Consider the following 23,643-nt stretch of genomic DNA (forward strand, 5'->3'; position numbering starts at 1 on the left):
CTGCTGGCACATCACAAACTGGAGAAAAACTACTGGAACAGCGCTGATAAGATGAAGATACCAGAGGGTGAGTATACGGCCGCTTTCACATTTCATTTTTACCTATGTTCAGTGGTCCTGTCGGAGCTTCTGTCTGAACACCAGTGCAAAACATGTTTCGGATGTAAGCGCCAATGGGGCCGTTCACTATAATGGAGCAAACTGAGTCAGCGTGTGTTGTCTTGCACCATTTTCGGGCATATACACTTTCTGCAGGTGGACACCCTGACGTCTGCAGCTATCAAGCACGATTAAATCCACTCTCCACTTGCGTCTGTTAACCCCTTGCATCTCGCTGTCAAAATGTGACAGCGAGATGAAACCGCGTGCTGCAGTAAACATTCACTTACCCGGCGCCATCGGAAGTCATGTGACGTGATCATTTGGATCCGATGGTTGCCATGGTAGCACAGGGTCATGTGATGACTCCTGTAGCTATCATGAGTTACTTCCTCTTACACCCAGCAAACTGCGGTGTGTAATAGGAGAGCTGCTTTTCTGTAGAGCTCAGCTGTGTAGCTGTGATCTGGAGAAATGGAAGAGCGATCAGACTTCTGATCCTTATAGTCCCCTAGGGTTACTAGTAAAATAAAAAAAAAAGTTTTAAAAGATTAAAAAAAACCTAAAATTTCAAGTCACCCTCCCCCCATTGAAAATTAAAGGATTAAAAAAATAAAAAAATATACACATATTTGGCGTTCAGAAATGCCCGATCTATTAAAATATAAGATCAATTAACCTGATCGGTAAACGGCGTGGCGGCAAAAAAAAAATTCCAAACGCCAAAATTACGTTTTTGCTCACCGCGTATTTTGCACAAGATGCGATAACAGGCGATGAAAACGTAGCATCTGCGCAAAAATAATACCGTTAAAAATGTCAGCTCAAGACACAAAAAATAAGCCGTCACTAAGCCATAGATCCCGAAAAATGAGAACCCTACATATCACGGAAAATTGCGCAAAAAGTGTGCCACTTTTTTTGGACAAACATTAATTTTTTTTAACCCCTTAAATAAAAGTAAACCTATTCATGTTTGGTGTCTACGAACTCGCACCGATCTGAGGAATCCTACTGACATCAGTTTTACTATATAGTGAACGCGGTGAATAAACAATCCCAACAACAATCAGGCAGTCACACTGTTTTTGCTATTTTGTGACACTTGAAATTTTTTTCTGTTTTCCAGTACACTATATGGTAAAACTAATGGTTTCATTGAAAAGTACAACTCGTCCCACAAAAAACGAGCCCTTAGAAGTCAAGGTTGACGGAAAATAAAAAAAGTTACGGCTCTTGGAAGAAGGGAAGTGGGGAAAAAAACGGAAAATCGCCCAGGGCTGAAGGGGTTAAATATAGATCTATGACTAATCACTGTCCAATCTGCAGGCAGTAGGTAGATCCCGACACAAGTCAAGGGCGCATGCGCTGTAAATGATAGTGACTTGTGATTGGGGCAGCCTGATCATCCTATCACAGCGCGGACCAGGTTGTGTGGGCGGGGCTGGTTGTGACAGTGAGACTTGGAACGCAGGGTGGAGCGTCTGCACTTTGCGGCACCTGCGCAGTATAGAGGAAGTTCTGCTGCACTGAGAAACATGGCGGCGTTGTCACCGCTGAAGCGGCTGGTCCGTGTGGTGTTGTTCCTGTCGCAGCTCTATGTGTTCTCCGGTCGTGGTGAGTGTCAGGGCAGACATGTCTGGGGTGCGGTGATGACTGCTGTGCTGTGTGACTGGTGCCGAGTAATGAAGAGGATGCTGACAGAAGATGGGGTCACGTGTGCGGCCCTAGTATGCAGAGGGGCAGACCCGAGCTCCCATAGATAATGATGGCCCTTTCACACCCCACCGGCTGCTGCACCTCAGCACCTCAGAGCTGGACTTCCCATACAGGGGTATTTCCATTGCTGGCTGTACAGTGGGTTAACCCCTTCCTGCCACAGCCATAGTTAGTTTATTTTTTAATCACATTTTTACAAGAGCCATAATATAATCTGTCCATCTGCTCAGCCTGCAATGCCCTAGAAAAGGGGGGATGTGGGAGCTGGAGAATGGCGGCCGTGCTACCATTTACTGCTGGGGTTCTTCCAATGTTCATTGTGTGGTCACTACCTACAGGGAGTGACCTGGTCCTGATTCTCCGGATCACCACCTACAGGGAGGGCTGTTGTGGGTTTTTTTTTTTTTTATTTTGGTCTAAAAAAAATCCCAGTATTTTTTTTTCTCTTGTAATTGAGCTGCATTGGGTATTTTTTTTTTTTTTTTTTTTTTTTCATTTTTTGTTCACTTTTTTGTTAGCTTTTTTTTTTTTTTTTTTTCTTTTCTTTTTTTTGCAATAGCCGAACAATTTCATTTTTGGCTTCAGCTTTATTCCCTCCACACTGTCTACATCTAAATATTTTTATATTGCGATCAGACTTTTATGGGTGCCGCTATTTTTATTTTCTCATGTTTTTATCCTTTTTTAATTTGCAAAAAAGAACAGTGATTAAATTTTTTAGCTTTTGATTTCATATTTTCACAGGGCTTCAGACATGTCAGGCCCAGGCTTCTTGAGAAGACCCCCACTGCCATAGCATCCCATAGGCACGTTATGTTTGGGTTTTTAGGGGAGATGGAGCAGCGATGGGTTTATTCCTCATCCGGAATCCTCCTGGCTTAACCCCTTTCCTTTATTTGGATCTCGCACCATTGCTGTTGGCGGTGCATGTGTATTGCCACAGTGATTCTGTCTTCATTAAAATGGCACCAGAGTCCATGCATGCACAAACCACAATCTGTGGCACCATCTTAATGAAGACAGATTCACTGTGGCAATACACATGTACCGCCAACAACAGCAATAGTGGCGCAAGATTCAAATAAAGGAAAGGGGACAAGCCAGGAGGACGCAGGCGGAAGAATAAATGCAGAGTACCCGACCCACAAAGACCGCCCCTGTTGCACACTTCAAAATGTAGTGTTTTTCTGCAACCAATCTATATGAAGTGAAACCTACACACCAAATTCAGAGAAATATGAACAAGAATAACTGCTTTATAATACATAAAGAATGAAAAATACAACTAGCCATATGAAAAATGGAAAAAAAAATTTTTTTGTGATCTTGCATAACTGTTGAGGATTATTTTGAAAAAAAAGAGATATTTAGCTAATGTAGTGATCAATTCATTACTGCCCCATAACCAACTTCACGGTAATCTCTTATTTATGGTGTCCCTAACCAAATATTTTTTCTATATGCGGTTAAAACCTAAAAACACCAAAAAACTGAGCTGTAACAAAAGAAACCAGTAAAAGTGCACGTTCCAAGCATGTAAATGGCAGCCTTTAGACAAGGAAAAACCAAGAGAAAAATTGTATGAAAAATACCTTGAATAATAATAAATAAAATGCAAGTGCAGGGTACTTAGTATATACATTTTTGCAAAAAGGTAAGAAGCCACCCACCTCGTCACGGTGTACCCATCTGGGACGGTCCCTAACCAACTAAAGTTAAGACCATTATACATACCTGACTTGTGTCTATCAAAAACTCCAATGTGAATGGTAACAAGTGGTCAGCTGGGTTCCAGATTAAATACACAACAAAGTGGGAAGCAATTGGTTGTTCAGCCTCAGTATAAGGCCCGTTTCACACGTCAGTGAAAAACAGACGTTTTTCACTGGCGTGTAAAACACGCACATGTCCCTCCGTGTGCCGTGATTCACAGCACACGTGGGTTGTCTAAGTGCAATCCGGGCTCCGTTCTCCGTGGCCCGTGATTGCACTTAGAGATTAACTCACCTGCACCCGCTCCCGCTCTCCATGGTGCTGATCGCTCTCGCGGTGCAGCATCCGGTCGGCGCTGACCCCCGCAGCAGCTGCTTACGGGTTGGCTATGTCTTGCATCATGAATGTGCGTGACAGTAATGAGCCGGCTCAGAAGCAGCAGGCTGCACGGGCTGCAGAGAGCGTCGCTGGAGCCGGGTGAGTAAAAATGATTTTTATTTTAAAAGCACGTTTTTTTCTGGCACGTGTTTCACGGACCACACCACTGCGTGGTCCGTGGGACATCAGTGATGCCAGAAAAAAATGGACATGTCTCCGTGCGGCAATCACGGACACGCGGGTACGCCGCACGGAGACACGTGCAGTGAAAAATCACTGATGTGTGAGCAGACCCATTCATTATAATGGGTCTGCGTATGTCAGTGATTCTGGTACGTTTAAAAAAAAAGCACAAACGTCCCAGAATCACTGACGTGTGAAAGAGGCCTAAGGAGGTTAAAACCTCCGCACATAGAGGTAACATTTAGTTAGGTACCCATGCACACAAGCAGGTTTTAACCGCACATAGAGGTAATATTTGGTTAGGGACCTCATAAATAAGAGATTACCGTGAAGTTGGTTATGGGGCAGTAATGAATTGATCAATACATTAGCTAAATATCTCTTTTTTTCAAAATAATCCTCAGCAGTTATGCAATATCACAAAAATTTGTTTTTCCATTTTTCATATGGCTAGTTGTATTTTTCATTCCTTATGTATCATAAAGCAGTTATGCTTGTCTATATTTCTCTGAATTTGGTGTGCAGCTTTCACTTTATATAGAGTGTGTATATTTTGGGGTTTTTTTTCTGCATCCATGCACCTGCTCTTTGTAAAGCAGGACGGCACAGGCTCCGCTCCTGAGCTTGCACTATGCGGGCCCGTATAACTACATGGCTTTACTTGGAAGTACTGGCCACTGTGAGATACAGCACACCTTCAGAGAGATTTTGGAGAACATTCCTCCAGGAGTCAGAGCCGTTTTTGGGGCAGCACGAGAAGGAGCTACACAATAAAGCTCTAATATTATGGGTTGTGGGTGTATCCTTGCAGTTTTCCTTTCAAACAGAGCCATAGGATGTAACTAAACACTTGTCATTTTACAGCATTTCACACTTTATAGGGAACCTGTCAGGTGCAATATGCACTCAGATCTGCTCGTGGTTCTGGGTGAATATTGCACCTGACAGGTTCCCTTTATTTGCCTGCAGGTCAGAGGGGGTTCAGTTTCTGAGACCCCCACCTATTGCTCAAACGACAGCTGAAAAGAGAGCAGCTTGGATGACAGGAGCGCACAGCACTTGTATTTGGGCAATCCGTGGGGTTCTCAGGACCTGCCCCTATCCCCCCCCATCTACAAGCAATTAAAGTGCATCAAATATTGTTAAAGGTTTAGTTACTACTGATGAGTGAGCACTACCATGCTTGGGTACCTGGTACTCAACATAAGCAGGTCAGATGCTTGGACGGGCTGGACTTGAGTACTTGGTAACTTGGAAGTGAATAGAAAACACTATCATCTTTCTGGAAGAAATTCTGAGAAAAAAGCTAAAGTTTTTCATTGACTTCCATTATACTTGGTACTCAAGTCGAGTCCGTCCAGACTGCTTATTTTGAGTACCAGGTACTTGAGCATGGTAGTGCTCACTCATCAATATTAGTTACTCTTAACGAGAACTTGTCACCAGGTTTTTCCTCCCCCATCTGAGAGCAGCATAATGTAGAGACAGAGACCCTGATTCCAGCAATGTGTCACTTACTTGCCTGCTTCCTGTCAGTTTGATAAAATCACTGTTTGTCGCACATCACTGGAATCGGGATCTCTGTCTCTTCATTATGTTGCTCTCAGATTAGGTGGTTAAATCCTTGTGACAAATTACCTTTTAAGATTTGGGGATTTGATTTGATGCCACAAATGTCAGCATTGTGAAACTCTTGCTCGCATTTTGTTAATGTGCACTCAATCACAAAAAGGTAGGGATATTTGGCTTTCAGGTGACATTTATGTAAAACATAGGTTCACCTTACAGTGATATTTTATCTTGAAAATAGAGCATTTAAAGGGAATCTATCAGGTTTTTGTCACTCAATCTGAGCATGGCATAATTTAGGTGCAGAGATCCTGATTCCAGCGATGTCACTTACTGAGCTGCTTAGTGCAGATTTGATAAAATCCCTGTTAATCAACAGTAGATTATCATTAGAGGACTACTTTGCGTGCTGCTAGGTAGTCCAGCATATTCATGAGCTCTGTATACACAACGGCTAGATCTGCAGCACAGAAAACATAGATTTTATCAAAATGACAGCAAACAGCTCTGTAAGTGACACATCGCTGCAATCGGGGTCTGTCTCTACATTATGCTGCTCTCAGATGGGGGAGCCAAAACCTGGTGACAGATTCCCTTTAAGTGGAAGCAAGCAATGGTGATTTCCTCATCTCAAACAACTTTATTGAAAAAAATAAATAAAAATAGTGGTCGTATACCATAGCAAAAAATGTCAGTGTCGCAATAACTGTGGTCTTCAGCATCAGTTACGGCTTGACGACGTCTCCTGCTTTTCACTTGTCGAGTCATTGTCTGCTGAGGCATGGCGTCCTACTCTTCTTGAAGTGTGGCCCTCAGGTCATTGAGGTTCTAGAGTACAGAGTTAGGAGCCTCTACACAGTAACTCAGCTAATCAGATAGGTTTTCAATGGGATTCAGATCTGGAGAAAAGGCCACGTCTCCCTAAGCAACATTGCTAGCAACATTGCTGCTGAGGCACGACTTTTGTGACGTAGCAGCGATGTTGCTAGTGATGTCGCTGTGTGTGACATCCAGCAACAACCTGGCCCCTGCTGTGAGGTCGCTGGTTGTTGCTGAATGTCCTGGGCCATTTTTTAGTTGTTGCTCTCCTGCTGTGAAGCACACATCGCTGTGTGTGACAGCGAGACAGCAACAACTGAATGTACAGGCAGCAGGAGCCGGCTTCTGCGGACACTGGTAACCAATGTAAATATCGGGTAACCAAGAAGCCCTTTCCTTGGTTACCTGATATTTACCTTCGTTACCAGCGTCCGCCGCTCTCACGCTGTCAGTGCCTGCGCCCTGCACACATAGACTACACATGGGGTAATTAACCCGATGTGTACTCTGGCTAGGAGTGCAGGGAGCCAGCGCTAAGCGGTGTGCGCTGGTAACCAAGGTAAATATCGGGTTGGTTACCCGATATTTACCTTAGTTACCAAGCGCAGCATCACTTCCACGCGTCGCTGCTGGCTGGGGCTGGTCACTAGTTGCTGGTGAGATCTGCCTGTGTGACAGCTCACCAGCAACCCGTGTAGCGACGCTCCAGCAATCCCTGCCAGGTCAGGTTGCTGGTGGGATCGCTAGAGCGTCGCTTAGTGTGACGGTACCTTAAGTCTCCATCAGCCGTTCCCTAATGATGCAGTCTCGATGAGCTGAAGCATTGTCAGATATGAGATGAAATTAGGCCTGTGTGGTTCATGCAGAGGCGCAATGACTGGATTAATCATGTTATTCAAGTAGTTAAGGCGTTTCACTGTATTCACAAAGTGTAGAGCAGTTCTGTATTGCCAGACACACCTGCCCACACTGTAACACCACCACCTCCAACATTGTTGGTGGTCATCATTTCTGCTGTTCATATCAGTGACCACCACAGAGGCCCCTATGTCCCTCGTCCAGTGTACAGTGGAACCTTGCTTAACGAGAGCAATCTGTTCTGGGACTGTGCTTGTTAATCAAGGTACTTGTTCAGTAGAGCAAGATTTCCCATAGGAAATCATTGCAATGCTGACGATCCGTTCCACAACTTCTAAAATGGTGGTACCACTGTATATGCTCCCTGGCCCATGCAAGTTGATGCTGTCTATGCCTGATGGTGTGGTTAGGTACCCTTGCAGGTCGTCTAGCACGCAGACCATGCTGAAGTAAACTGTTTCAAATGGTCTGATGTGACACTTGGGTGCCTCTCGCCTCCATTAAATGTGCATGTCTTTGTGTGGCATTCATCATGAGGTTCCCAAGAGCATTGCTCGCAATGAAGCGGTCATTAGTGTGGGATGTGGCCGAAGGACATCCACTTCTCTGCCTTTCTGTGACTCTCTAGTCTCTCTGTATCTGTGTTGCAACCTGCTGATGACACTATAGGGTCAGTGGCCACTTCCGTCTGAGAACATCCTGCTTGAAGCCTCACAATGGTGAGGTACTGTTGATCCATTGTTAGGTGTTGTCTTGGTCTCATGACGTCTAATTGAAGCCCGAAATGTATTGGCTGATTCATGGATCAAAAACTTGTTGGGAATTTTGCCATTAAGCGCCATGTTAGAGAACAGCAAGTTGTGCAAAAAAGTCCTGAAACATTGAACAGTTGGACATGTGCATTCAGAAGAGTAGAGAAGGTCACAATAAGATAATCATAGGATTGTCCTGAAATTTCACCTGAAAGCCAAATACCCTTAGCTTTTATTGAGTGGTGTATTTTTGTCTTTTTTTTAATATTTAATTTATTTTTTTTTTCCCTCCCAGGATCTATGAGTTTGGAGCAATTTAAAGCAGCGGCACAACTTGTAGAAGACCAACCTTCATCTTCTACCACGCTCCCAAGCATCAAAGTAGTTGGTAATTATTTTCAGTGTGGATGCTTCAGTTTTTCAATTTAGAACCCTCCCCCCCCCCCCCCAAAAAAAACCAAAACTAAAACCTTCGTTGCGGCCATCTTACTCACTGTATACCATGAGTGTCTGGTGGGGGGCTGAATGTTAGAACTCCAACTGATGCCTGAAATGACAATGGCCCTTTCTCACACACTTGTACAGAACAGCGCCATTCTAGGTCAGGAATTACAGCGCAACTCAATAATAAAATGATGCGTTTTCTGATGTGATCCTCAGGGCTTGCTTTAAGCCATACATATCATCCTTAGAAGGGTTGTACACTAATGAACTAATCCTTATTAATATCCACAGAATGGGACCTAGAGGAAAAAACACTTTGAAACAGGGCATTACTCAGATCTGTCTTCCCCTCCCACTACTCCAGTTACTTGATGTAAAGAATGTCAGTTTTGTCCAAGCTTTAAAGGTAGCAGTCATGTGAAAAACAAAAACCGCTATTAACTGTCAGATATGGAGGTAATCTGCAGGTTTCTAGAGTTTGGGGGCGAGAACATGGAAGCAGTCCACTTCAGCAATCAGGAATTCTCTTCCTTAGGGTACCATCACACTTTAGCGATGCTCCAGCGATCCCACCAGCGAGCTGACCTCATCAGGATCGCTGCTGCGTCACTACATGGTCGCTGGTGAGCTGTCAATCAGGCAGATCTGACCAGTGACCAGCCCCCAGCGACGCGTGGAAGCGATGCTGCGCTTGGTAACTAAGGTAAATATCGGGTAAGCAAGCGCTTGGTTACCCGATATTTACCTTGGTTACCAGCGCACACCGCTTAGCACTGGCTCCCTGCACTCGTAGCCAGAGTACACATCGGGTTAATAAGCAAACCGCTTTTCTTATTTACCCGATGTGTACTCTGGCTACGTGTGCAGGGAGCCGGCACTGGCAGCCTGAGAGCGGCGGACGCTAGTAACCAAGGTAAATATCGGGTAACCAAACAAAGCACTTCGCTTGGTTACCCGATATTTACCTTGGTTACAGCTTACTGCAGGCTGCCAGATGCGGGCTCCCTGCTCACTGCACATTCAGATTGTTGCTCTCTCGGTGTCACACACAGCGATGTGTGCTTATCAGCGGGAGAGCAACGTCAAAAAATGAACCAGAGCAGTGTGTAACGAGCAGCGATCTCACAGCAGGGGCCAGATCGCTGCTCAGTGTCACACACAGCGAGATCGCTAATGAGGTCACTGCTGCGTCACAAAAACCGTGACTCAGCAGCAATCTCGCTATGTGAGAAGTACCCCTTACTGCAAACATGATATATCTTGATATGTTTATCACCCCCACTGATGGCTTGTCTGCAAGAAAAAGGCTTGCCATTTACTGTGCATGTGGTCCGCACTGGGGTGTATTGCAAAATATCAAGTATGCCTTGCACCCCATTAAAATGTGTGAAGCGTGGAAGATGGTAAAGGGCTCCACATGTAATCCCCAGAAACATAACCTGTTTTTCTTCCCAATGTCTGTGTATTTATATATTTCTTTGTCGCTCCATTGGGAGACCCAGACAATTGGGTGTATAGGCTATGCCTCCGGAGGCCGCACAAAGTATTACACTAAAAAGTGTAAAGCCCCTCCCCTTCTGCCTATACACCCCCCGTGCTCCCACGGGCTCCTCAGTTTTTTTGCTTTGTGCGAAGGAGGCAGACATGCACGCACAGCTCCACAGATTAGTCAGCAGCAGCTGCTGACTATGTCGGATGGAAGAAAAGTGGGCCCATATAGGGCCCCCAGCATGCTCCCTTCTCACCCCACTCTTGTCGGCGGTGTTGTTAAGGTTGAGGTATCCATTGCGGGTACGGAGGCTGGAGCCCACATGCTGTTTACCTTCCCCATCCCCCTTAGGGCTCTGGGTGAAGTGGGATCCTATCGGTCTCCAGGCACTGAGACCGTGCTTCATCCACAACTCCTGAGGAGCCTGCTGGATAGGAGCCGGGTATCGTTCAGGGACATGGCCCTGCTACTTTAAGGCAGGGCTGTGGAGTCGGAGTCGGAGTCGTGGAGTCGGAGTCGGAGCTCATTTTGGTGGAGTCGGAGTCGGTATAAAATGCACCGACTCCGACTCCTAAAATATATAATAAATTGGGGACAGGAGTGCAATGCAGAATGTGCTGAATATTTTACTAAATAATAACATTTAGTATAATGCTTATATTTAAGTGAAAAATGTATTGTAGTACAATGTGAACATCAGACATTTAATTGTTTTTATGATACAATAATCAAGATATTTGGATAGAACATAAAATATATTTATTGGAATACAACTTTAGAACACAAAAAACTGTAATAAATTGTAAATATGTAATACACTATGTAATATACAGTAGATTACATATATATCTTGTGTGTGTATATACACTGTATATACATATATATATATATACAGTGTATATACACACACAAGATATATATGTAATCTACTGTATATTACATAGTGTATTACATATTTACAATTTATTACAGTTTTTTGTGTTCTAAAGTTGTATTCCAATAAATATATTTTATGTTCTATCCAAATATCTTGATTATTGTATCATAAAAATTATTAAATGTCTGATGTTCACATACACATATTCATGTACTACAATAAATTTTTCACCTAACTATAAGCAATATATGTAGGAGTCGGAGTCGGAGTCGGAGTCGGAGCAAGAGAATTTGAGGAGTCGGAGTCGGAGTCGGAGCCGGTGCAAGAGAATTTGAGGAGTCGGAGTCGGAGTCGGAGCCGGTGCAAGAGAATTTGAGGAGTCGGAGTCGGAGTCGGAGTCGGAGCCGGTGCAAGAGAATTTGAGGAGTCGGAGTCGGAGTCGGAGCAAGAGAATTTGAGGAGTCGGAGTCGGAGCCGGTGCAAGAGAATTTGAGGAGTCGGAGTCGGAGTCGGAGTCGGAGCCGGTACAAGAGAATTTGAGGAGTCGGAGTCGGAGTCGGAGCCGGTGCAAGAGAATTTGAGGAGTCGGAGTCGGAGTCGGAGTCGGAGCCGGTGCAAGAGAATTTGAGGAGTCGGAGTCGGAGTCGAAGGTTTGGCTTACCGACTCCACAGCCCTGCTTTAAGGTACTCTGTGTCCCCGTGGGGACCGCGCACAGCAACACTCCAGCATTGCTGGGTGTGCTAGTGCACCGGGGACCGCGGCGCTGACCGCGTTTGTGCCATTATACACTGCAGCGTCGCTGAGTGTGTTTGTGTATGGGGACTACCGCGCTGACCGCCGCTGCCATTGTTTTTACTGAGGCGCGGCTGGGACTGTTAGTGCGCCGGGGACTCTGCGCCGGCCGCGCTTATACGGCGGCCGCGCTTATAACTCGAGTCCCCGGCTTTTGGGCCTAGTCTCTTTTTCTTCCCGCCCCCAGCCCTGCCAGTCAGGGGAAGGGCGGGACGCTGTACAGCACGGCAGCACTGAGGGCTGGAGCATGCTTTGCATACTCCACCCCCCTCACTGTGTACAGTGAGGCACCAGCTCCCGCACTTTCTGGGTCACGCCCACGGCTCCCTCCTCTCCTCAGGACGCCGGCAGCCATTCCTGTCAGCTCCTAGGACGCTGCAGAGGGGAGACAAACTCTGGGGGACCCAGGCAGGGATTCTGGTGACCACACAACCGCTTTAAGCGGGCGGTAAGCAGCACCTGAGGTGCTGGCCCCACTTGTGCAGAAGTGTGATTATAGTTTATATGTTTACAGGCTATACTTTACACTGTATGGTGCACAGTTGATTTCTGGCTATATACCCTGTTGTGTTGCTCAAAGGAGACAACAATATGGCGCCCACAAGAAGCAGGGGTGCCAAAACACAGGCTTACTATGCTGCCTGCGCCGCATGTACAACCTCGCTACCGGCAGGTTCCACTGACCCTCATTGTGTGCACTGCTCGGCCCCTGTGGCACTTACTCAGCCGGAGCCTCTGCTAACACTGTCCAGGTGACAGGGACGGAGTTTGCAGTTTTTACTGACAGACTTTCTGAGACTATGGCTAAAATACTAGAAGCTTTGCAGTCCAGACCGGTATCTCAGACCATGGGCACTGTGGAATCACTGCCCCCTAGTTCCCCCTCAGTTGGAACAACAATGTCCCCCCGGGGTGTCTCATAGATCCCAGGGTGAGGTCTCTGACACGGACCGCAGTCCCAGACCGCCTAAGCGAGCTCGCTTGGAAATCCCCTCGACCTCATCACATTGTTCAGGGTCTCAGAGAGATGACTCTCTGTATGATGAAGCGGAGGTGTAGCTGATCAGGATTCTGATCCTGAGGCCGCTCTCAACCTTGATACTCCTGATGGGGACGCCATAGTGAATGATCTTATTGCGTCCATAAATAAGATGTTGGATATTTCTCCCTCAGCTCCTCCAGCAGAGGAGTCAGCTTCTCAGCAGGAGAAGTTCCGTTTCAGGTTCCCCAAGCGTACAACGAGTATGTTTCTGGATCACTCCGACTTCAGAGAGGCAGTCCAGAAACACCGAGTTTGTCCAGATAAGCGTTTTTCCAAGCGCCTTAAGGATACACGTTATCCCTTCCCCCCTGACGTGGTCAAGGGCTGGACTCAGTGTCCCAAGGTGGATCCTCCAATCTCCAGACTGGCGGCTAGATCCATAGTTGCAGTTGAAGATGGGGCTTCACTCAAGGATGCCACTGCCAGACAGATGGAGCTCTGGTTGAAATCCATCTATGAGGCTATCGGCGCGTCTTTCGCTCCAGCATTCGCAGCAGTATGGGCACTCCAAGCTATCTCAGCGGGTCAAGCCCAAATTGACGCACTCACACGTACGTCTGCGCCGCAAGTGGCTTCCATAACCTCTCAAACGTTGGCATTTGCGTCCTACGCTATTAATGCTATCCTGGACTCTGCGAGCCGTACGGCGGTTGCAGCCGACAATTCGGTGGCATTACGCAGGGCCTTGTGGCTACGGGAATGGAAGGCAGATTCGATTGCCAAAAAGTGCTTAATCGGTTTGCCATTTTCTGGCGACCGTTTGTTTGGTGAGAGATTGGATGAAATCATAAAACAATCCAAGGGAAAGGAAACATCCTTACCCCAGGCCAAACCAAAATTACCCCAACAGAGGAGGGGACAGTCGAGGTTTCGGTCCTTTCGGGGTGCGGGCAGAGCCCAATTCTCCTCGTCCAAAAGGCCTCAGAAGGATCAGAGGAACTCAGATTCATGGCGGTCTAAGTCACGCCCTAAAAAGACCGCCGGAGGTGCCGCTACCAAGGCGGCTTCCTCATGACTTACGGCCGCCTCACACCGCATCCTCGGTCGGTGGCAGGCTCTCCCTCTTCTGCGACACCTGGCTGCCACAGGTAAAAGACCGATGGGTGAGAGACATTCTGTCTCACGGTTACAGGATAGAGTTCAGCTCTCGTCCTCCGACTCGATTCTTCAGAACATCTCCGCCTCCCGAGCGAGCCGATGCTCTTCTGCAGGCGTTGGACACTCTGAAGGTAGAAGGAGTGGTGATCCCTGTTCCTCTTCAGCAACAGGGTCACGGTTTTTACTCCAACCTGCTTGTGGTTCCAAAGAAGGACGGGTCTTTCCGTCCTGTCCTGGACCTAAATCTGCTCAACAAACACGTAAAGACCAGGCGGTTCCGGATGGAATCCCTCCGCTCCGTCATCGCCTCAATGTCCCAAGGAGATTTCCTTGCATCGATCGATATCAAAGATGCTTATCTCCACGTACCGATTGCTCCAGAGCATCAGCGCTTCCTGCGCTTCGCCATAGGAGACGAACACCTCCAGTTCGTGGCACTGCCGTTCGGCCTGGCGACAGCCCCCCGGGTTTTCACCAAGGTCATGGCTACAGTAGTCGCGGTCCTCCACTGCCAGGGTCACTCGGTGATCCCTTACTTAGACGATCTGCTGGTCAAGGCTCCCTCCCAAGAGGCATGCCAGCACAGCCTCAACGCTACTCTGGAGACTCTCCAGAGTTTCGGGTGGATCATCAATTTTCCAAAGTCAAATCTGACACCGGCCCAATCGCTGACATATCTTGGCATGGAGTTTCATACCCTCTCAGCGATAGTGAAGCTTCCGCTGAACAAGCAGCGTTCACTACAGACGGGGGTGCAATCTCTCCTTCAAGGTCAGTCACACCCCTTGAGGCGCCTCATGCACTTCCTGGGGAAGATGGTGGCAGCAATGGAGGCAGTCCCTTTCGCGCAGTTTCACCTGCGTCCTCTTCAATGGGACATCCTACGCAAATGGGACAGGAAACCGACGTCCCTCGACAGGAACGTCTCCCTCTCTCAGGCAACCAAAGCTTCCCTTCGGTGGTGGCTTCTTCCCACTTCATTATCGAAGGGGAAATCCTTCCTACCCCCATCCTGGGCGGTGGTCACGACGGACGCGAGTCTGTCAGGGTGGGGAGCAGTTTTTCTCCACCACAGGGCTCGGGGTACGTGGACTCAGCAAGAGTCCTCGCTTCAGATCAATGTTCTGGAGATCAGGGCAGTGTATCTGGCCCTAAAAGCGTTCCAGCAGTGGCTGGAAGGCAAGCAGATCCGAATTCAGTCGGACAACTCCACAGCGGTGGCATACATCAACCACCAAGGCGGGACACGCAGTCGGCAAGCCTTCCAGGAAATCCGGCGGATTCTACTGTGGGTGGAAGCCACAGCCTCCACCATATCCGCAGTTCACATCCCAGGCGTAGAAAACTGGGAAGCAGACTTTCTCAGTCGCCAGGGCATGGACGCAGGGGAATGGTCCCTTCACCCGGACGTGTTTCAGGAGATATGTTGCCGCTGGGGCATGCCGGACGTCGACCTAATGGCGTCCCGGCACAACAACAAGGTACCGACGTTCATGGCACGGTCTCAAGATCCCAGAGCTATGGCGGCAGACGCCTTAGTTCAGGATTGATCGCAGTTTCAACCCCCTTATGTGTTTCCTCCGCTGGCACTGTTGCCCAGAGTGTTACGCAAGATCAGGGCCGACTGCCGCCGCGTCATCCTCGTCGCTCCAGACTGGCCGAGGAGGTCGTGGTACCCGGATCTGTGGCATCTCACGGTCGGCCAACCGTGGGCACTGCCAGACCGACCAGACTTGCTGTCTCAAGGGCCGTTTTTCCATCTGAATTCTGCGGCCCTCAACCTGACTGTGTGGCCATTGAGTCCTGGATCCTAGCGTCTTCAGGGTTATCTCAAGAGGTCATTGCCACTATGAGACAGGCTAGGAAACCAACGTCCGCCAAGATCTACCACAGGACGTGGAAAATTTTCCTGTCGTGGTGCTCTGCTCAGGGTTTTTCTCCCTGGCCATTTGCCTTGCCCACTTTTCTGTCCTTCCTTCAATCTGGACTGGAAAAGGGTTTGTCGCTCGGCTCCCTTAAGGGACAAGTCTCAGCGCTCTCTGTGTTTTTCCAGAAGCGCCTAGCCAGACTTCCACAGGTACGCACGTTCCTGCAGGAGGTTTGTCACATCGTTCCTCCTTACAAGCGGCCGTTAGAACCCTGGGATCTGAACAGGGGGCTGATGGTTCTTCAGAAACTACCATTCGAGCCAATGAGGGATATTTCTCTCACGCCTTTCGCAGAAAGTGGTTTTCCTAGTAGCAGTCACTTCACTTCGGAGAGTGTCTGAGCTAGCAGCGTTGTCGTGCAAAGCCCCTTTCCTGGTGTTTCACCAGGACAAGGTGGTTCTGCGTCCGGTTCCGGAATTTCTCCCTAAGGTGGTATCCCCCTTTCATCTCAATCAGGATATCTCCTTACCCTCTTTTTGTCCTCATCCAGTTCACCAATGTGAAAGGGATTTGCATTTGTTGGATCTAGTGAGAGCACTCAGACTCTACATTTCTCGTACGGCGCCCCTGCGCCGCTCGGATGCACTCTTTGTCCTTGTCGCTGGCCAGCGTAAAGGGTCACAGGCTTCCAAATCAACCCTGGCTCGGTGGATCAAGGAACCAATTCTCGAAGCTTACCGTTCTGCTGGGCTTCCGGTTCCCTCAGGGCTGAAGGCCCATTCTACCAGAGCCGTGGGTGCGTCCTGGGCTTTGAGGCACCAGGCTACGGCTCAGCAGGTGTGTCAGGCGGCTACCTGGTCGAGCCTGCACACTTTCACGAAACACTATCAGGTGCATACCTATGCTTCGGCGGATGCCAGCCTAGGTAGACGAGTGCTTCAGGCGGCGATTGCCCACATGTAGGAAGGGGCCGTTTTACGGCTCTATTATGAGGTATTATTTTACCCACCCAGGGACTGCTTTTGGACGTCCCAATTGTCTGGGTCTCCCAATGGAGCGACAAAGAAGAAGGGAATTTTGTTTACTTACCGTAAATTCCTTTTCTTCTAGCTCCAATTGGGAGACCCAGCACCCGCCCCTGTTTTTTTGTGTACACATGTTGTTCATGTTGAATGGTTTCAGTTCTCCGATATTCCTTCGGATTGAATTTACTTTAAACCAGTTTATAATTTTTTCCTCCTTCTTGCTTTTGCACCAAAACTGAGGAGCCCGTGGGAGCACGGGGGGTGTATAGGCAGAAGGGGAGGGGCTTTACACTTTTAGTGTAATACTTTGTGCGGCCTCCGGAGGCATAGCCTATACACCCAATTGTCTGGGTCTCCCAATTGGAGCTAGAAGAAAAGGAATTTACGGTAAGTAAACAAAATTCCCTTCTTTCAATTTAAAGGGAACCTGTCACCAGTTCTTTAGTGTATGAGCGAATCCCACCTTAGCACCTCTGCTGCATTCTAAAAAGTGGTATATTATGCCCTGACCCCCTGCATATCCCCAAAAAACCTTTTGAGTAGCTCCTGCGCTGTATGCAAATGCAGCCGGTCTTATCTGATGGGTGTCTTTGCCGCGGCTCCTGTCCCTCTTCCCTGCTGGTAATCGCCGTCCTCCTTATGTGATTGATGTGGATGATGTGCCCTGCGTCATCCACATAGCTGGACAAGATCTCGTGCCTGCGGTTTGCACAGGCGCACTTTGCTTTGCCCTGCTGCGAGCAGAACCTGAAACCTGACTGCGCATGTGTCGTCAGCATTTTGCAGCAGTGCAAAGCAAAGTGTGCCAACGTGAACCGCAATTTCCCTGCATCGGCACGAGATGTTGTACGGCTATGTGGATGACGCAGGGCGTACCATCCACATCAATCGCATAAGGACGAAAAGGGAAAAAAAAAAAGTGATCAAACATCCATGTACAGTACAGACCAAAAGTTTGGACACACCTTCTCATTCAAAGAGTTTTTTTTTATTTTCAGGACTCTGAAAATTGTAGATTCACATTGAAGGCATCAAAACTATGAATTAAAACATGTGGAATGAAATACTTTAAAAAGGTGTGAAACAACTGAAAATATGTCTTATATTATAGGTTCTTCAAAGTAGCTATCTTTTGCTTTGATTACTACTTTGCACACTCTTTGCATTCTCATGATGAGCTTTAAGAGGCAGTCACCGGAAATGGTTTTCCAACAGTCTTGAAGGAGTTCCCAGAGATGCTTAGCACTTGTTGGCCCTTTTGCCTTCACTCTGCAGTCCAACTCACATCAAACCATCTCGATTGGGTTCAGGTCTGGTGACTGCGGAGGCCAGGTCATCTGGCGTAGCACCCCATCACTCTCCTTCTTAGTCAAATAGCCCTTACACAGCCTGGAGATGTGTTTGGGGTCATTGTCCTGTTGAAAAATAAATGATTGTCCAACTAAACACAAACCAAATGGAATAGCACGCCGCTGCAAGATGCTGTGGTAGCCATGCTGGTTCTGTATGCCTTCAATTTTGAATAAATCCCCAACAGTGTCACCAGCAAAGCACCCCCACACCATCACACCTCCTCCTCCATGCTTCACGGTGGGAACCAGCCATGTAGAGTCCATCCGTTCACCTTTTCTACAAAGACGCGGTGGTTGGATCCAAAGATCTCAAATTTGGATTCATCAGACCAAAGCACAGATTTCCACTGGTCCAATGTCCATTCCATGTGTTCTTTAGCCCAAACAAGTCTCTTCTGCTTGTTGCCTGTCCTTAGCCGTGGTTTCCCAGCAGCTATTTTACCATGAGCACTGTTTTCAACACCGGCGAGCGCCGGTGATGTTATTGCGCAGGCGCGAGATTATGGGCGGCGCTGTGAATGTCATCACCAGTATCATCCAAGTACCCGTCCATAATCTCTTGCCTGAGCTTTTAGCCCTACCATTTTATGCGCTTGCGCTGGCCATTGCTTATTTTTATCATCCCCGTTTACCTTTTTTTGAAAACAGTGCTCAGACCCGCGATAGTGGCACTGCGCATGCGCAAGACTCCCAGAGCACTGAGGAAGATGAGAGCGGCGGCCTCATCTATGTAAATGAACACTGGGGGGATGGCGAACAGCGGCAGGAGGGGGATACCAGACGAACTACAGCCCACCCCCAGGGCCAACAAACCTTATTACCATAGCAAAAGGTAATATTTTATAAAGTTATTTAGGTCTGAAAGGGGGGCCAGTAGCCAGATGAACCTTTATAGAATGCAGCCCATGAGCTGCAGAAGGGGATTCTTTTAGTTTAATTGTGAAAATTCTGGTGACAGGTTCCCTTTAAAATAATGGCCCAGATATTTATATGGTATAGGATGCCCCATAAGAAAACCAGTTGCCAATTAAAGATAATCCACAAAGGAATTTTAACACCAGAATGAGGAAGGCAGTGAATATTAGAATGAAATGTCCTAAAGAACAACCACTCACCTGGAGGACTGGATAGAGTAACCATATGGAATGGCGTCCACCCCAACGACCGTTTCAGCTGAAGAGCCTTCGTCAGGGGGGCCATTTTGGGGATATGCAGGGGGTCAGGGCATACTATACCACTTTTTTTAGAATGCAGCGTGGGTGCTAAGGACGGTGGTGGGATTCGCTCATACATTAAAAAAACTGGTGACATTTTCCCTTTAAGGAAACATGTAACGTTGATCTTAGTTTGCTGTAAACATGTTATAGAGAGTAGGGAAATATCCAGGTTAACTTTATAATTGAGTCTTTTAACCTCTTACAGCCAAAGACCGTTTTAACGTTCCTGACAGAGCTCCATTTTTCTATCTGTGCGTCCTTTTTAGATAAGTTTGCCATGCTTCCACATACACCAGTAATTGTGTGACTGTTTGTTTTTCCCTCTCCCATGACCGCACCACGAGTGAGGGCCTTCTTCCACATGCTTGGTGTGCCCACTAGTTGGCATGTGGAAGAATGTACTCTGGTAGATCAGGCGCCATATTATAAGTGCTTCCATAGGAAAGTATGGGATCAGTTTTGGCATTCGGTTCCTTTTAGGCTGGAGAGAAACACTGACTCATTAGACGTATGTAAAGGGGCCTAAATTATTCACTTCTGGCTTACAAGTTTAATTCAGATGATGTTATGGGTCTTTGTCATATTGTAAATTCTTTTAAGACATGTTGTTTTATTTCAGAAACCACTGCCACGCCTGATTACTTATCCAAATGTCCCAGCAATGGACTCTGCATCAAATTACCAGCGGATTGTATGACCTGTCACACAAATCACTCCTGCATCTATGGCAAACCTGTAACGTTCGACTGTAAGGCCAAGCCCCAAGTCATGTGTGTGGTAAGCGAATGTCCTGAATCGGCACTCTCGTTATGTTTGTTTCTTTAGGTGGTTTTAGTATAGATTTGCGTAAATCTGCAGTTTTTATGTGACGCTCATGATAGAGGCACCTTTCCTTAATGAGGCATACATCAGCTAATTGCAATGCAAATAAATAGTCCCTATCTGCAGGTGAATACACAGTTTCAGCTCTTACAGCAACTCCTGGGCCAAATTCCCATTGATCAAAACTGTTTGGTTATCGGCATACGCATAATATCATCCTGTGTGCTTGCGTTGTTAAAGGGTTTTTCTCAAGTGTTCTCATGAGCAGCGCTCCGCTCTGCAGTCTCCTAACTTCATGTTTCTGGCGAGAAGCTGAGCTGTAGAACTATAAGGCTAAGGGCACATGGCGAGTAAAGCGCATGCCACTCATACTAATGTTACTAATTGGATCGAGTAAACAATTGCAGCATGCTGCAGGTGGAATCCAATTTGTTTTCTCTCGCACCCATACAAGTCCCATGACCTAAAGGGGCCCACTTAGAGCTACTGCCTCCCAGGGCCATGTTAAGACGCCATTCTTTTTATTTTGTTTTAAACCCCCATTCCCCTTTGCCAACTAGCAAATCCGCCTTTTTTTTTTTTTTTTTTTTTTTTCAAGAGGAAGGGGAGAGGGGATTTAATACATGAGCGCTGCAGAGACAGGGGAGCTCTAATCTGCTCCCGTGCAGGACCTGCGATTACTTAATGCCCACATGACACTTGTGGGAGGAGCCAGAAGGTAAATGAGATGCTGTAGCAGATGACGGCACATTACAGGTAATAAGTGAAGAGGAGGACATGAGGGGCGGCGGGGTGCGACAGAGGTGGAGAGCAGACGGAGGGGTGTAACTGGGATTCAGACACTGGGAGGGGGGGCAGGCTGTGACGGGGGGTGCAAACTGTAACAGGGGTAAGCATGGTTACCTGGTTAGGGGCCCCTTCAGAAGGTTGCCCCCCCCCCACCCTTCTTTCCCGAGACGAACACCTAGCTACGCCTCTGGCTGTATAGAGATCAGTGGGCTGGAGCGAGTTGGCTGATGTTTGCCTGGAGTTGCTGCACACTTTCGGCCAGGTTCTGGGCAGGTGCTAGTGGCCGAGCCCCATGTTCAGTACAAAAGGTAAAAGCTCTGAGGGGAATGCTATTGACTTGCTTTTTCTATCTGATACCAAACTTGCTTATTTCATGCTGTCCTAACTCATTAAAGCAATATAATAACTTTTCTTCATCGTTCCTTATGGGAGACCCAGACCATGGGTGTATAGCTTCTGCCTCCGGAGGACACACAAAGTACTACACTCAAACGTGTAGCTCCTCCCTCCGGGCTATATACACCCCCTGGATGACAATCTAACCAGTTCAATGCTTTGTGTTCCAGGAGGTCACACACACACACACATGCATTCTCTGATTTTTCATTTTTAAGATTTTTGATTCAAAGATATGGAAGAAAAGCGGGTCCAGTCTGGACTCCCGGCATGTCCCTTCTCACCCCACTGTGTCGGCGGTGCTGTTAAGGTTGACTTTACAAGGCTGGAGCCTTCACATGCCGTGCTCCTTCACCATCCTCTGAGGCTCTGGCTTGAAGTGGGAGCCATCACAGTCCTCTCTGCTTTGCAGGAGACCGGTCTCCATCCGCAGCCCTGTCAGGATCCTGCTGCTGGACGGAGCGTGTAACCCCCCCCCCCGGGACATGGCCCTGCGTCTCAAAAGCTAAGTATTGAGACGTTTTTCAGGGGTCCCGGGTATATTTATTGTGGGGAGAGTGTGTCTTTTGACTTTGCTGTGAATTCCGGCCGGTTCTCTGGGTTTTTCCTGAGAACCGCGCCGAGGGTGCCTGCTCGTCGGCCGCATGTAAAAATCTAGGCCCCGGCTTCAGTTGCGGCCTAGTTTCGGTTTCATTCCCTCTGCATGTCAGCCTTGCAGGGGAACAGTGCGGCGCCGCCCACCGGCCGATCAGCAGAGGGGAGGACACTCCTCTCTGAGGAGATGTTTCCCTCCCCTGTATCTCTCCTTGGCCCTCCGGATTCCCGCTCTTGGGCTAATCCCCGCCCCCCCCTCCTCACTCCAGAGCCATTTTATCAGCGTTCTCACACTGATCGGAGCTGGCTGCTGCAGCTGCTGCATCCACTGGGGGTCCGAGCTGTGGAATCCGGAGGGCACACAAAATAAGCGGTCTGGTAAGCCACAACCTCTGGTTGTGGGCTTTATTATACACTCTCAGGGGATCATTCTATAGGAGTGTATTCTTTACTGCAGAGCCTCCACCTCAGCAGCATGTCTGTCACTAGGACAAGTTTGCTAAGCTGTACTCTATATGCACTGCATGTAAGCTCATTCTGTCTGAGCCGAGCACGATCCACATTGTGATGCCTGCTCTAACATGGTGGTGCCTCAGCCTGGAGCCTCTTCAGGGGTCCCCCCGGCTGCTCCGGCCCCGGTGGCTGAACCCCCGGCTTGGGTAGCATCTTTTTCCAGATCTATCTCCCAGTCTTTTGCCGACTCCATGGGACAGCTGTCCCGGACTCTGCTGACCATGCATCAGCCCCCTTCTCAGGGCGCCTCTGCTGCTCTGAGCTCTGCAGAGCTCTCAGAGCATGTTTTAGGACCCCGTCCTCCTAAACGGAGACGCAGGGACCCTTCTCCTTCCTCGTCCCACGGCTCTGATTCACGAGCTGAGGTGCAGGGCGAGGAGGATACTTTTACTGTGGGTTCAGACGCTACCTCTATGTACCCCATTGACTTATCTGAGGGTGATGCGGATGTTGGTGACTTGATTGCATCCATTAACTCCGTACTGAACCTCAATCCACCAGTGTCAGAGGAACAAGCCTCTCTGGTAGAAATACACCAGTTTACCTCTTCTAAGAGAGCTAGGAGTACGTTTTTTAACCACTCCAGTTTTCAGGCCACTGTTTCCAAGCCCAGGGCCTGTCCTGACAAACGCTTTCCAAAGCGTAGTTATGATGACCGTTTTCCCTTTCCACCTGAGGTGGTTAAGGAGTGGGCTCAGTCCCCAAAGGTAGACCCTCCGGTGTCTAGAATCTCAGCCCGGACAGTCGTATCTGTGGCCGATGGCAGCTCTCTTAAGGATCCCACTGACCGCCAGGTTGACCTTCTGGCCAAATCTGTATATGAGGCGGCAGGAGCCTCGTTCTCCCCTTCTTTTGCAGCAGTGTGGGCTCTTAAGGCAGTCTCTGCCTCTCAAGGCGGAGATACATTCCCTCGCCAGGGACTCTATACCCGAGATGGTTGCCTTAACTTCCCAGGCTTCGGCCTTTTCATCCTACGCCATGTCTGCCATTCTAGAGGCTTCTCACCGCACGGCGGTGGCTTCCGCTAATTCTCTCACAATCCGCAGGATCTTGTGGCTTCGAGAGTGGAAAGCAGACGCTTCTTCTAAGAAGTACCTTGCTGGGCTCCCCTTTGCTGGGTCCCGGCTGTTCGGTGAACAACTGGATGAAATTGTTAAGGAAGCTACTGGCGGGAAGAGTACTTCCTTGCCACAAACTAAAACCAGGAAACCTGTCCAGGGCAGGAACCAGTCGA

General features: G+C 48.1%; 1 protein-coding gene across 1 annotated transcript in view; it reads left to right on the forward strand.

The window, feature by feature from the left end:
• The first annotated feature begins 1,616 nt into the window (after positions 1–1,616).
• The window catches only part of TM2D3 (TM2 domain containing 3), a 32,447-nt gene continuing 10,420 nt past the window's right edge, over positions 1,617–23,643 (forward strand). Inside the window, exons 1-3 of the mRNA XM_075342724.1 lie at positions 1,617–1,716; positions 8,386–8,478; positions 19,915–20,072. Coding sequence (XP_075198839.1) covers positions 1,638–1,716; positions 8,386–8,478; positions 19,915–20,072 — 330 coding nt within the window. The 5' untranslated portion in view covers positions 1,617–1,637. The remainder of the gene's footprint in view (positions 1,717–8,385; positions 8,479–19,914; positions 20,073–23,643) is intronic.

This window comes from Anomaloglossus baeobatrachus, chromosome 4 (assembly GCF_048569485.1).
Source record: "Anomaloglossus baeobatrachus isolate aAnoBae1 chromosome 4, aAnoBae1.hap1, whole genome shotgun sequence".
NCBI classification, from domain to species: domain Eukaryota; kingdom Metazoa; phylum Chordata; class Amphibia; order Anura; family Aromobatidae; genus Anomaloglossus; species Anomaloglossus baeobatrachus.